Below are 15,863 nucleotides of genomic sequence, written 5' to 3'. Positions count from 1 at the left end.
AAACACATGCTTAGAGTGTAAACAAGTATGGTAAACCATTCTAACTTGTATTGTCACAATTGACAGGGAGCTTGCATGCTCCTTTTTTGCATAAAATCAAGTGTTCAGAAAATATCAGACATATGTGAAAAAACAGCAGGGAAATGAGGGAGAAAATCAACAAAGGCTTAAAGTCTATTGAAAAATTCAAGAATTTTTAGTTTTTCCCAGTAAAATTACAATCCACCATCAATATCAATGGTTAGATTTATTCTCTCAAATATGATTGATAAATTTGTTGAATCAGTATATTAAATCATTCAAAACATGATGAAAATGGGTGATTTACCATGTTTGAAAGTAAATGATATGAGTGATTTCTAATTTTTCAACTCCTTTCTTATTCATAGATGCATATTTACGTGTTTCATGGCAGTCCATCAAATACAGTGGGAATAGTTGTGCTAACAAGATTGTGTCAAACATTAAGCTACAAGGCAAAGTGAACAGTAACTCCATCAAACTTTGCTTAAGAAAAGTGATTTGTCACTATGAACGTCTTCCAGTGATGACCACAATATTTACCAAGTTTGATGGCAATCCATAAAAAAAACCTGGGGGACTGTTGCTGATGATAATGTGTGCCTCCCCTAAACTAAAAACAGTTGTAGTTCATTTCGTCTTCCTACCTCATGCACAGTTTAGCACCGCTCTGCCTAGTACTCACTACACCAGCAACATATTACAGTGTACTAAGGTGTTAATCAGTGGCCATCAGTGGCCACTGAATAACACAGGCAATGGTATAAAATGGTCAACATGTTCAGTGTACATCATGTTTCTAATAGTGTGTGTGATTGTATGTGTGTGAAAACTCACTTCTGGCTTTGTGTGGCTTCTTGGAAGTAGGCTGCCATCGAATCTCCGTCATATCTAAGTTGAGGGTGAAGATCCTGTGATACTGGCGGCTGTTAGACCGCACTTTTATTAACTCACTCCCACTCTGTATGTATGCCAAGCAATCTTGTGCTGAGGAGAAAGAGAGAGAGAGCACAATATTATTGTCATTATTAATTCTATTTCCACAATACATTTTATCAACAATATGACATGGGTATTTGTTTTTCATTAAAGACATACATTTTATGGTAAGGTTTGTACATGGAGATCTGGCAAAAACTGGAAATAGTCATCATGGTGAAAACTTAAACATTCACACTTGTAGATGACTTAGGTTAGTTTACTGCCTGTCAATGTTTATAATGCTGGAAATACCCATTCTAGTCATATATTTCCACGTAACATGCATGTGGCTGTAACTAATGTGGAAAATACCCATTCTAATTATATATTCCCACATGTGCATGTGGTTATAACTAATGTGGGAAATACCCATTCCAATTATATGGTTTTACCTGTACATGAGGTTGCAACTGATATGGGAAATACCCATTCCAACTATACATGTGCATGTGGTTGTAACAGATGTGGGAAATACCCGGTCCAATTACATGTATATGGTTTTACCTGTACATGAGGCTGTAACTGATATGGGAAATACCCATTCCAATTATACATGTGCTTGTGGTTGTAACTGATGTGGGAAATACCCATTCCAATTGTTTTTACCTGTACATGAGGCTGTAACTTATAAGGGAAATACCTGTTCCAATTATCTGCTTTTACCTGTACATGAGGCTGTAACTGATGTGGGAAATACCCATTCCATTTATATCGTATTACCTGTACATGTGGCTACAGATGGGGAAATACCCGTTTCAATTATTCATTTCTACTCCTCTGCTTTGGCACACTTAATTCTTTTCTCACACAATCTATGATTTTCACACTGAAAGTGGCAATGCAAAAAAATTGAGTTCACATGAATTATTTATCAGTTTGATTTATTGATAATGCAGATACAGATTTCATGTATTTACTTTAAACAACATGTTTGCTAACACAACCTTAGATTAGCAACATTTTATTTTAAAGAAACGGTTTAAAGTTTGCAAGACACAACCTAGTTTTTAGTCACTGACAGATTCTACAACAGCATTATGTGCTCACGTCCAGACAGTATGTCTGGTTCCCTTACTGATATTCTGATTATATACGAAATAATATATAACAGTCCAAACAATATCACTATAATCCATGAGATGTTTTACCAAAACTATCCGATATATTCAGCACATTCACAGGTTGGGTCAGGCACATCATACACATTCCAACTGCTGTTGACTGTTCAGTTAGATTAGCAGGCAGATCAGAGAAAAGTTGTTTCTAATTTGTATGATTAAATGGCATCATTTTATTTGCTTTTGTATATGGTTTTACATGTTTCAACAATTTGATAAACATAGCATCCTTTGTCATGTGTGTCCAATGAGAAAATCAAATTTGTAACATCTTAAACTGCCATAAAGATAAGAGCATACCCTATATTATTATCATTTGTGCACATTTCTCGAGTTACAATTTTGAGACTGTAGGATTACAACAGTCAAATGGAAAGGGAAGTTCAACTGGTAGCATTTTCCTTCATCACTTTATTGCACGATGGGTAAACTTCAGTTCACCAAATGACAACTCTCAAATGAGTAACTCGCCAATATAACATCTCGTTGAAACTTGCTTATGTGACATTGTGCAGAGCAACAAACTCAACGTCAAATTGGTGATTGTACAATGAGAAAACAACATCTCATCGACATACAAGCTCGTCAATTACCATTTTACACGATTCATTGAATCTGTCTGGCAAGTTATCACCAAGATCACTTTTAAACAGAGCTTTGCTGAATTGTGCATTGCTTCTACAGTGAAATGAGAAAGGGTATTATCAGCACTTTTCTTTCACAGTATGTTAGATTGTTTGTTTTTTTACAAATGAATATTGTATTAATATTGAACACAAGATTTTCATTACAACGTATCTAGTTCTTGATTTGTTTTTGTTTTAATTGTTTGAATTTCCAAAACACTTTTGAACTTTCAACAAGCATTAAATCTGTCAGTCTGCCTTTTGGCAAGGTGTTGCATCAGCAAGTTGGTTCTAATCAGCGAGAGATCGTATCAGTGTGTTGCCCATTCAGCAAGCTAGATCCTGCACCACTAGAAAAACAAAAATAATTCTTGACTGATCTACAAAATTTCCATTGTCGACATGCAATCAGTAGATGGTCTTATTACTGTTATTATTGACTAAGCTTGTTTAGTTATTATGTTTTACCAACTGTTTAAACACTCTATAGCCACAAAGCACAGGATAAAAGAGGTGTTAAAGAATATTTCCTGGACTTATGAACAATTCTACTACTGAACGATTTCCCCTGCGTGTGTACAATAGACCTTATAACAGTCCTTCACACTACATGGTTTTTAACTATATTGTGTCATGGTGTGGGACCTGATCAAATGAAACTTCACCATCCGACTTTACTAGAAAAAATACCCTTAAACTCATAATGTGGTAGCATATTTTTGAGGCAGAAAGACACATTTTCTGGTACATTTAATAATTAGGTATATCAGTGTTTTCTTCTTTGGCACAAATTATTGTATCTCCTTTGAATGTCTTTATATTGAATTGGAAAAAATATGACAACCATGTTAAATTTCAGGAAAGATGTCCAGCAACAGCCTTTAGAAATTCAGAATCCCTGATACATACACATATTAATTGTACACTGACATTACTTGTTGTAAATTACAGTTCTTTGATCAAAATTTCTTTAAATTCTGTTGAACAAATTATTTTAAAGACAATATATAATGATAGACATACATGACTTGAAGAAAAAAAACTGAAGGTCTTGATGCAGATATGTGGAGTCTAATTTGTTTCAAAGTCTGTGCAGTTGTATTTGAGAGATGCATAAATGTTTGTGTTTTTAGTAATGGAAGCTTGAAGTACACAAAGCACAATTCAATACTAGATAAAACTAAATTAGAAGCCTTGCTGCCAGGAACCCCTCTTGGCTGAGGAATGTAGAGCAGGATAGTGCAGGTCATAAGAGGCAACCAACAGAGACAGGATCCACAGCGGCTCAGTGAGGGACTTGCCAGACTAATGAGTTACAAGGTGCAAGCTTTAAGCCTGTTGTTGCATCAGCTTAGGCCAGCTCTTGTGTCTTTAGTCAAGACACTTTATTCCAATTGTCTAATCACTATATAATCAACTTGAATGGTGTGCCAAAAAACACAGAGCAAAACAAAACCAAAACAATGCCAAACTAGTTGCCAGGATGTTTTCATTTAAACTTGGTCAGATTCTGTATAGTGGAGTCTGAGCATAACTTTTATATGGTCTTTCTGTTACGTGAATCTTATGAAATGGTGGCAGAACATCATTATTTGTACAAACTGCCACACTGCAGACATTGTAGCGATATGACTGAAAAAAATTGTTAAAGCTAGGTTAAAACTCCAAATCACATGCACACACACACACAAAACTGAAAGTCTTCATGCCAGAAAGCTCTCCGTAAAATTTGCTTGAAACTGGTCAAATGATTTTTGAGAACAGTTGTTGTTGTGATTTGGATTTTAATGTAGCTTTAACAATTTTTCAGTCATATCCCTACGATGTCTGCAATGTGGCAGTTTATAGTGATGTCCAGCACTGGGGCATCATGCCGCAGACATAAAGCATCATGTCCCACCCAGTCACATTATCCTGACACCAGGCCGACCAGTCCTAACACAAACCTCTTAATGCTGAGCGCCAAGTGAGGCAGCTGTTAGTACCATTTTTAGAAGCCTTTGGTATGACTTGGCCAGGGATCGAACCCACGACCTCCCGCATCCAAGGTGGATGTTCTAACCACTCAGCCATCGAAGCGGTCAAACATTCTTTGAGAACATAAGCAAACAGCTCAAAATTAACCAATGAACAACAGACAATACCCAAATGCTTGCTGGAGCCAAGGTCAAATAGCATCAGCTGTATCTTCTGTCAAGGTGAATTAAAACCAAAATGCATGCTGGGTCTTCTGTCAAGGTCAATTAAAACCAAAATGCATGCTGGGTCTTCTGTCAAGGTGAATTAAAACCAAAATGCATGCTGCAGTCAAGCTGGGTCTTCTGGCAAGTTTAATTAAAATCTTAAAGGAAGTTAGTTCTTTGATTATTCATTCATTAACGGCAGATTATTTTACACTGGTATGGCCATTAAAATAGTTCTACTGTTTTGTTCTGCACACATTCTTTTATGGGAAATGGATGCCACAGAAAATAATTAACAGAAGCTACTGTAGCTAGTTAGAATTTATGACTTGTACTTCTACAGTTTACAGTCCGAAAGCTGACACTGAGAATACATATAGCAGTCTTTAACAGGTCTCTAGAAGAAAAAATGGCCAAAGTGTAACAAACTTGGAACATTCGCTGCCGCTGAGGAACAAGCTTTAGTTAGTTACATGTGTGTGTGTGTGTGTGTGTGTGTGTTTTTTTGGATTTTTAATGTAGCTTTAACAACTTTAGTCCTATTGCAATGATGTCAGCAGTGTGGCAATTTAGAGTGATGTCAAACACAGGGGAGGGTCATCATGCTGCAAACAATTGTGGCATCATTCTCATCCAGTCACATTATCCTCACACATGGCCAACCAGTCCTAACACTAACCTCTTAATGCTGAACACCAAGCGAGGCAGCTGCTAGTACCATATCTTTGATATGACTTGATTGGGGTTCAAATCCGCAACCTTGCACATCTCAAGTGGAAGCTCCAGCCACATAGGCTGCTGGAGTAGTCATTATATTTGTCATTATATAAAGTGTCGACTGATGTTTTTTCCACCAATCCAAATTTATACAGAGCCTTCTATCTGCACAGATTCACATTTGTGCATAGCCAAATGTTTCTACATTTACATTTGTGAAGAGCCAGATGATTCCACATATTCACATTTCTGCAGAAGAAAAAAAATTGGGGAGAAAAATAATCAACAAAAGGAAGTAACTGTGATCAAAATTAAATTCAAAAGTTAATGATTTTTTTTTAAAAAGTCTGTGCTTCATTAAAAAAAACAGTCTGTCATGACATACCTACCGTGATTGTTTTTCACTGTAATCAGAATCACACTTATATTTTTATTTAGCCTAACACTTGACCAAGCCTTGATATTCCATTATGGTAGTAGTTAACCAAGGCTTTGAATTCCACTGTGATAACACATTACCAACCCTTTTCATTCCATTGTGATAACATTTCACCAAGGCTTTTAATTCCATTGTGATAACACTTAACCAAGACTTTTATTGTGATAACATTTAACCAAGGATTTTAATTCAGTTGTGATAATACTTAACGAAGGCCTTTCATTCCAATGTGATGACATTTAACCAAGGCTTTTTATTCCATGGTCATAAACACTTAACTGAGGCTTTTTTTTAACCCATTGTAATAACACTTAACCATGGCCTTTAATTCCAATGTAATAAACTTAACTATGACCTTTAATTCCATTTAATAACACTTAACCATTGCCTTTAATTCCATTGCAATAACACTTGACCATGGCCTTTATTTCCATTGCAATAACACTTAACCATGGCCTTTAATTACATTGCAAAAACACTTAATCATGGCCTTTAATTCCAATGTGATAACACTTAACCATGGCCTTTAATTCCATTGTAATAACACTTAACCATGGCTTTTAATTCCACTGTAATAACACTTAACCATGGCCTTTAATTCCAATGTGATAACACTTAACCATGGCCTTTAATTCCACTGTAATAACACTTAACCATGGCTTTTAATTCCATTGTAATAACACTTAACCATGGCCTTTAATTCCAATGTGATAACACTTAACCATGGCCTTTAATTCCACTGTAATAACACTTAACCATGGCTTTTAATTCCATTGTAATAACACTTAACCATGGCCTTTAATTCCATTGTAATAACACAACCTTGGCCTTTAATTCCACTGCAATAACACTTAACCATGGCTTTTAATTCCATTGTAATAACACTTAACCATGGCCTTTAATTCCAATGTGATAACACTTAACCATGGCCTTTAATTCCACTGTAATAACACTTAACCATGGCCTTTAATTCCAATGTGATAACACTTAACCATGGCCTTTAATTCCACTGTAATAACACTTAACCATGGCTTTTAATTCCATTGTAATAACACTTAACCATGGCCTTTAATTCCATTGTAATAACACAACCTTGGCCTTTAATTCCACTGTAATAACACTTAACCATGGCTTTTAATTCCATTGTAATAACACTTAACCATGGCCTTTAATTCCAATGTGATAACACTTAACCATGGCCTTTAATTCCACTGTAATAACACTTAACCATGGCCTTTAATTCCAATGTAATAACACTTAACCATGGCCATTAATTCCACTGTAATAACACTTAACCATGGCCTTTAATTCCAATGTGATAACACTTAACCATGGCCTTTAATTCCACTGTAATAACACTTAACCATGGCCTTTAATTCCACTGTAATAACACTTAACCATGGCCTTTAATTCCAATGTGATAACACTTAACCACATCTTCACTAGTCAAGGTTCTTATATGTTAACCTATCTACACCTTGTCAGATCAATCAGATACTTCAGTTCTTTGCACTAGTGACGTCTATTGGATTTCATGAGTTGCTTCCCTTAGTATGTAATGCTAGCTAACCCACAGCATGTAACAATGGTGCATTGTACATTGGCCAGAAATGGTGGAGGCAATTGACTTCAAAAGGATAAGTTTGGAAATTTAATGTGTGTGCATGTGTGATTTGGATTTTTAACGTATCTTTAATAATTTTTCAGTCATACTGTCATGTTGTCTGCAATGTGGCAGTTTATAGTGATGTTTAGCACTGGGGCATCATGTCACAGACATGTAGCATCATGTCCCACCCAGTCACATTTTCCTGATAACAGGCCAACCAGTCCTAACACTAGCCACTTAATGCTGAGCACCTAGTGAGGCAGCTGTTAGTACCATTGACCAGGGTTCAAACCTGTGACTTTCCACATCAGTGGAAGTTTAATAATGGAAGTCTGATTACATACCAGAAAGGAGCCATCGCAGGTGCATTTGAGGGAAAGGATGTATTTGTTCAAACATGGACCGGCAGTGGAAAATCGCTTATTTATGTGTCCATTCCAGTTGTGTGCACCCCATGTATTGATCATGGCAGAAGAGTGTTCAAATTTAAACAGGGGGCCCCGAGTGGCCGAGTGGTCTAAAGCGCTCGCCGTTACGGATCACTGCCATCTCACCTCTGTCTGCATGAGTTCGAGTCCAGCCTCGGCTAACGTTGGTACGTGAGAAAGCCTGCCAGTAGCTTCTCGTGGGTCGGTGGTTCTTCCCTGGGTTTTCCAGGGTTCTTCCTCCACCAATTATACTGGCCGCCATGTATAGCCTATCTTGTGCTGAAAATGGCGTTAAACCCTACAACAACAACAACAACAAATTTAAACAACTTTATTTTGATCAGATGTGGTGGCAGTGTCAGTCTTCATCCAATTCACAGACTGAAACACTGAAATGTGATCAATCTACCAAGGTGTTAATAGGTTAACATAGCAGAACCTTGGCGAATGAAGATTACTTAACCAAGACAAATCAAAATACCAACCTTATGTCACTTTAAAAGTAAGAGTCAGTAAATGACTTTGTCACATTTGCTCAGCCCTTAGTAATTCATGTATAAACAAAGGTATTATTACAAGCCATGGTTTGATGTCTGAACATAGCTGCAGGCTAGAGCTAATCTCTTATGCAAGGTTACCATGACCAGAGAGAAGATCCAGCATCTTGAATCGGCACAGGTGTTAGATCGAGCGACTTCCAACCTATGTGTTACAAAGATCAGAGGAACCCACAAGGAATGGGGTGTGTTCTAAATCCATCCCCATGTGGACACACAGTGAGAAAGACATTGTCCGCTAAGTTTGATTGGATCGTGTCAAAGCAATATCCAATCGGAATTGAGACGGAGGGTGTGATAACAATTTTAATCCGAATTATAACTTCTAACTAGCAAGCAAAAATTTAGTTTTGCCATGACAGATTGCTGAGCAATAAGGGTTACTCAGAGACAGCCACTCATAATTTGGTGGTAAAACGTAGGAGTTTCTAAGGAAAGACAAAGCTTCATAAAGGTCAGTAAGTTATTTGCTTGGTTTTGCAGAATATTACAGCTTTGTAATCATAATTATGTGTAGTGTGTATACTTAATTACTAGGATCGTTTAGTACAGAGAATTACCTTTGAAGTGTTTAATGTACATGCGTATTTGAGAAATGAGTTTGAGTATTATGTAGTACATTATGTAGATTGTTAGTCTGTGATCAGAATTAATTTGTCGTTCACTAATAGGTTACTTCGTAGTAAACTAGAGCACTTATTCATGTGATATGTTAGAATTTACACATGCTTGAATTGTGAAATTGGAAAATGGGTTTAGTGTGTAAGATCAGTTAATATGGATGAATGTATATTTGAATATTTGTGCACACTGTATGAGTTATAATGTAAAGAAATGCATCTGATTGCTGTGATATTGTTTAGTATAATGGGATTAGGAATATGTACTGACGTGATGCAATTTATTAATGTATGTATGAGAGGTAATTGATACTGTGCTTTTATTACGATGTTGTTTTACCATATAAGAATGTATGAGTATTTCGATATTTAATGAATGTGTGACCAAAGAAATTTAATAGCTGTTATCTGATGATAGGCTGGGTGTAGTGTGAGATGAAAGGGTTAATGAAACTATTGTACCATCCTTGTGTTTTTATGGGAAGCCTTTTGGGGGACAGAACTTCCAGTTCAGTGAGTCCCGAGTCTCTAAGATGGGAGACAGAAGTAAGACTAGCAGAGCAGTCACAGTCAACAAGTCTAGTAGGTATAGAGTCGAGGAGGAGGAGGAAAAGGAGTAAAGGAGGAGAAAGTCGAAATGGAGTAGTACGGAGAAGTCGAGGAGCTTAAGGAATTTGGAGAAAGTCAGAAGGAAGAGGAATTGGAGAAATAGGAGAGAAGAATACAAAGACAGGTGGAAAGCTATCTCACGCTACTAATCAAATGACACAATAGGCTATCACAGTCGAGCGGAAGGAGAGTAACATGGAAAATTTTAATCATTTGATTACTGAATTATCATTAAATTGTTATTCATTGAATTTCACTATTTTTGTATATTCAATCATTTAACTGTCAGCATTGCTGACTCCAGGGGGCTCGGAGCTTTTACACCTATCTTTCACTAATTTAACTTCCAACCAAAATCGAGCCTGGGTGGGACTTCTATAATAATTTAAATAAATATTAGAAGCACCCCACCCCACACCTTCCACAGTGATGGCATAACAACCCATCACCCCAAAGACATAGAAGCATGACCAGAGTCTACAGAAGCTGAACGCCTATGCCAATGGTAAATACCAATCACTGAACCATGAAATATAGACCAAAGTGATTGCATTTTCACTGATGTAGTGACATACCTAATGTTCTGATCCAAATGCAAACGTTGATCAAAACCACTCGATCATAAAATATAGGTCACTATGACCTCATTTTCAATGAATGCATAAGTACTCCACGCGAGGTATCTAAATACCATTTTATGTGACTCTGCAAGTAAATGTCAGAGAAAAAAACAAAATACATACACTAACCTGACAGTGCATGCAATAAGGATGACAGACAAACAGACATCCTCAATCCACCGGATGGGATTGCAGTGAAATTTGACCATAAAATTCTCTTCCCACTCTCCAATGATAGTTACTCTCATCATAAAATCTCAATATCAACTACTTCTAAACATTTTCATTACACCAATAAACCTTAGAAAGCTTGCACAGAAAAATAAAATTGCTTTTTTTATAATATATTTCCTCCACCATAGTGAGCTTTGATCTATATTTGTATATGTGAAATGGTGAACAAAGTACAGTTTAACATGGTTATGTGTTTCTTTCCTTCCCGGTTTTCTAAGAAAAAATAATGAGGTATGTCAAAATCAAAAGTATAAACCTTGACAAGATGACAACTCATTTACTTTGAGCAGGTAAATGAACGTCTATTTAGCAAATGGTGGCCAACGAAATGGAAATTCCAGAACAAATTAACTAAGTACCTTCTAGCAAATTAGCAATGAGATGTTTTAACAATTACATTTGGCGGGGTTGTTCACTGAAGGGCAAGCAGATTTCAGCATTTGGTGCTAATAACTCGCATGCAGTTTTAATCTATATAACTTTGTACCATTGTCGTTACACAATTGTTGACATTGTGCCAGTAATGCAAGTAAACAATTTTTATCTCATTCACAGAAATTTTATTTATCACACACACTTGCTGAAACATAATATTGGAGGACTATTCCATACAAAGACACCTGACTACCCCCCTCCAAATTTTGTTTTAAAAAAATTCCCACCTTACAAAAATGCTTATTAATAAAAGGGTAGAAGACATTGACTGAGTCTCTGCTAGTTTAACAGTAAAGTGTACATTGTATTTTGAACCTAGAACAATCCACATGATCCTCAACAGTCCACATCAGTCAAGTCTGGATACTGGAGTTTGTACTGTGACAGAACGAATAACAGCTTTATAGCAGAAATATTGCATTTTCGGAGACTAATATAATGAAATGGATTTCTATACACAAAAATACTGCATGAAGGAGAAGCAAAACCTCACCTAATATCAGCAACCTTTAGTAGCTTCCATGCAGATAGTTAGCAGTTTAATTTGAGAGAACATCTTGATAAATCAATTACTGACACTCAACAGCCACAAATTAGCTTTAAGATAATTAATATGTCCTGTTCGTCTTTCCATTAGCTCAAGGGGCTGATCAAGAGACTGCAAGGAAATTGGCCTGATATGCGAGATGTTCAACATTTTCACCAGTTTTCCAGACACTGTTTCTGTTTACACCTGGCCAATGAAATCTAGCAAACACTCCTGTATGGGTTATTTAAAGACTAAATTAAAGGAATTTTATCTACCATGTACAACCCAAACATTTTCCTAAAACTTTAATATGGTACACACTCTATGGTGTAAGAATTCCAAACTGTTCCAAGTCTAAAATCTTTCTCTACATGAAATTTCTTTGAATTTCATTACTTATCTGTGACTGTATGTCCATGCCCAATGCATTTATTTTTGTTCTCTTGTTTTCTTCTCCAAAGGCTCTGCAGAAATCAAGACAGCCATTTGTCCGATGAAATTTCAATGTAACACATAGTTGTCCATCTTAAACCTTACTGCCATAAAAATGGTAAATCCAATAAAATAGTACCTCTTTTTAATAATTTCAAACAGAATCAGTCAGTAAAACTTGAAAATAATTTGACACAAGTAAAATGTTAAAAAACTTCTGATTTTTAATTAGTTGAGGACATTAAACCTGAAATAGATTCAGTATTAACCACTGGACATTAGGCGTTTATAGCAAATTAGCAACCACTAATTTTCATCTAAAATGGTAAGCGTGCACAGAATGTATGCAGAATGTATGCAGCTGAACTAAAAAGTGATTGACATTATAATGTACTAATTTACTCAAAAAGGCATGCAATATGAAAATTATCCGTGAAAAACATAACATTTTAAGATGCTATCTCTCAATGATTCAAAACAAGAAGCAGGATAATAAGTCTAATGCAATGACACCAATTTGAGATGCACAAGATATAAATGATGTGCATGCATATATATATATATATATATATATATATATATATATATATATATATATATATATATATATATACACACATACGCACACACACACACACACACACATATATGGATTCTTTAATATTTTATTACAAAAAGTTATGACTGCAAAATTAAAGACACAAATGACAGTAGCACCTGATTACTTGAGGAATATGCCACCCCTGAAAACTTTTTGCAACTCCTCTCTGTTAATTGCCATTTACATTACAAATGCTCTTAACATTCAAAGATGAATGGAATGTGCAGTATAAGCAATGACGGGGAAAAGGAACCCATGAAATTAATAAATCCCGTGATAAATGAGCGCTCATTATCCATTTTTATGCCAACTTCTGGCCACATGTCTCAGTTGCCAAATATTAGCATTATGAAAGCCCTGAAATTTAGAAGGTGATTGGAATGCATAGTGTCAGTATTAAAAGGGAAAAAGAACGGTATAAAAATTACTGAACCCGTTGCAAAATAAGGTCTTAGTGTCCATTTTTATGAGGTTTGCAGCAATGCATTTTTTTTAGATACAGCACAATGTAGTTTTCATGGCATCATCTGAAAACAACTGTAACTAGTCAATTTCAAAACAACTATAAGTATTCTTGTGCTCTTTCCGTGTCATATATTTGGCGATTGTGCCAGAGTGACAAATGGATACATACAGGACAGCAAAATATATGTCAATAAAACCTATGTATCTGAATCTCAGCTTTGAAATACATAAGAGATTGCATATGTGTGTGTGTGTGTGTGTGTGTGTGTGTGTGTGTGTGTGTGTGTGTGTGTGTGTGTGTGTGTGTGTGTGATTTGGATTTTTAACTTATCTTGAACAATTTTTTCAGTTATATTGCTATGATGTCTGCAGTGTGACAGTTTATAGTGATGTCTAGCACTGGGGCATCATGCCGTAGACATATATCATGATGTCCCACCATGTCAGATTATCCTGACAGTAGGCCTACCAGTCCTAACACTAACCTCTTAACACATTAACCCCTAGCGACGACTTTACAGGGCAGGAGGTAGTAGCCTACTGCCGAGCTCTGTAGCATCATGGTCATGCATGATACATTAAAGTGGGTGGTATTATAGAAAGGTAGACAGATGTAGCTCTACAATGATACCAAATAATCTGGAATATCTAGTTGTACTACAAAATACAGATAGAAAAACCTCATTTTTTGGACCAGACTTTTTTTTACCCAAAATTTGCCCGTGGTTGGAATCCGATTTTGTGTTCAGATTTTGACTTTTTTGGTCTCAGATCTAAGGCAAACCGGTATGAACTGCAAACAGACAGATGAGCCTTTGCAAAAAGTAGGATAAGATGGGCATTTGGAATAAAGAGTGGTCTCCATACAAAAATAATGGCTCTGCGCGAGTCAAATAGCCAAAGAAAAATGATGTTTCTAACACAACTAGGCAGTATGTTATTGAAAGATGACCAGGTATTGTGTTTTTGAGTCTATTCAGAAATAGCTTTCAAAATGTGTTTCCTACTCGATTTTCAGGCAAAAATGACAAAAAGCTCCAGGGATTAATGCGTTAATGCTGAGCGCCAAGCGAGGCAGCTGTTAGTACCATTTTTGTAAGTTTTTGGTATGACTCAGCCGGGAATCGAACCCATGACCTCCCGCATCTAAGGCAGATGTTCTAACCACTAGGCCACTGGAGCGGTCAGCTTTCAAAGAGAAGATGATGGTACATTAAACTGGAAATGGGCAGTTTTAATAAGGCCATAAGGGAACCAGTACAAACCTCCCCCTGATGCTGTTCAGACTAGTATTTCAGATCTAATGTTTTGCAGACTAACATATGTTTTAAACAATTCCACTGGGAAGTCTGGCTCCAAGAAGAATTGGGAAAAAATACTGATATCATCAAATCATGCTGTTCCAGATTTCTAAATTTTCCAATATGTGCCAAATCTTGAGTGCAGACACAGGCAAAGTTAATAGTTTGTGTACATGCAACATTTATTTACAAAAGAACACATAAACATATATTTGCCTAATCATTATAAGAACTACTGTGAAACAAACATGTGACAAAATACAGTGTATTGCGCTAATAAAAGGAAGCCTATACAGAAAACAACTTGTCTAAAAATCCATTAACACATTATCACAATACTTCATAAAGGCACCGATAATGGCACTAAGTGATTAATTCAAGGTGGACAAAACTGAAGTACCATGAGAAAAGCAGTCTGATTTAACAAATGAATGATCACTTCAGTTTACTTTCACACATGATGGTGCCATTAAGACATCAAAACATTTGCCTGGAATCTTGGATACCATATATTTTACGTTAGTTAGCATAATCATTGGTGCAATCAGAATGTCGAATCTAGGATAATATATATAGGCACCATGAACAACCAGAATGCTGGATCTAGAATAAGACACATTTGAAATATGGGGCTATCAAAATTCCAGATATAGTATACCATGTATACATGTAGTAGCCAGGGGCTACCAAAATGCTGATCTAGGATACCATATATAGGAACCACAAACAACCAGAATGCTGAATCTAGAATAACATACATTTGAAGTACCTGATAGCCCAATCCATGTTTCTATCAGAATTCCTGATATAGCATACCATATATACATTTTGTAGCCAGGGGATACCAAATTGCTGATCAAGGATACAATATATACGAACCACGAACAACCAGAATGCTGATTTAGAATAACGCATATTTGAAGTATGATAGCTATGGGGCTATCACAATTCCTCACATAGTATACCATATAAACATGTGGGAGCCAGGGGCTACCAAAATGCTGCTCTAGGATATTACCTCTGAATTTAGATAGCCCATGTGGCCACCATATTGTGTCATAAATTCTTAAACATTTTTAAAAACAATACCTACAAAAATACTGTTTACAGATAATAATTATTAATAACACATATAAAAGGTCGTATGATAGACTTCCAACTGTGTCATATTCATGTACCTTTTCTGTATTTATAACCTTTACTGGGCTCATGAATTTAAGCTGGGCAACCAGGCTATTTTTCTGTGAAGCATGGCTAACCGTGTGATTTTAAAATTTGTTGGACCCTGGCACAATGTTAACTACCACTAAAGCCACTGATCGGTAGACCCACAACATT

The 15,863-nt window shown here is 36.2% G+C and overlaps 1 protein-coding gene across 1 annotated transcript in view; it reads right to left on the bottom strand.

The window, feature by feature from the left end:
- LOC149792541 (inactive phospholipase C-like protein 2) overlaps positions 1-15,863 on the bottom strand; it is a 282,771-nt gene that overhangs the window by 209,594 nt on the left and 57,314 nt on the right. Inside the window, exon 2 of the mRNA XM_089971189.1 lies at positions 859-1,008. Coding sequence (XP_089827315.1) covers positions 859-1,008 — 150 coding nt within the window. The remainder of the gene's footprint in view (positions 1-858; positions 1,009-15,863) is intronic.

Source organism: Sinohyriopsis cumingii, chromosome 9, assembly GCF_028554795.1.
Source record: "Sinohyriopsis cumingii isolate HCF-2022 chromosome 9, ASM2855479v2, whole genome shotgun sequence".
Classification (NCBI taxonomy): domain Eukaryota; kingdom Metazoa; phylum Mollusca; class Bivalvia; order Unionida; family Unionidae; genus Sinohyriopsis; species Sinohyriopsis cumingii.
The sequence above is the reverse complement of the archived record's forward strand: the minus strand, read 5'-3'. Positions and strand labels throughout refer to the sequence as shown.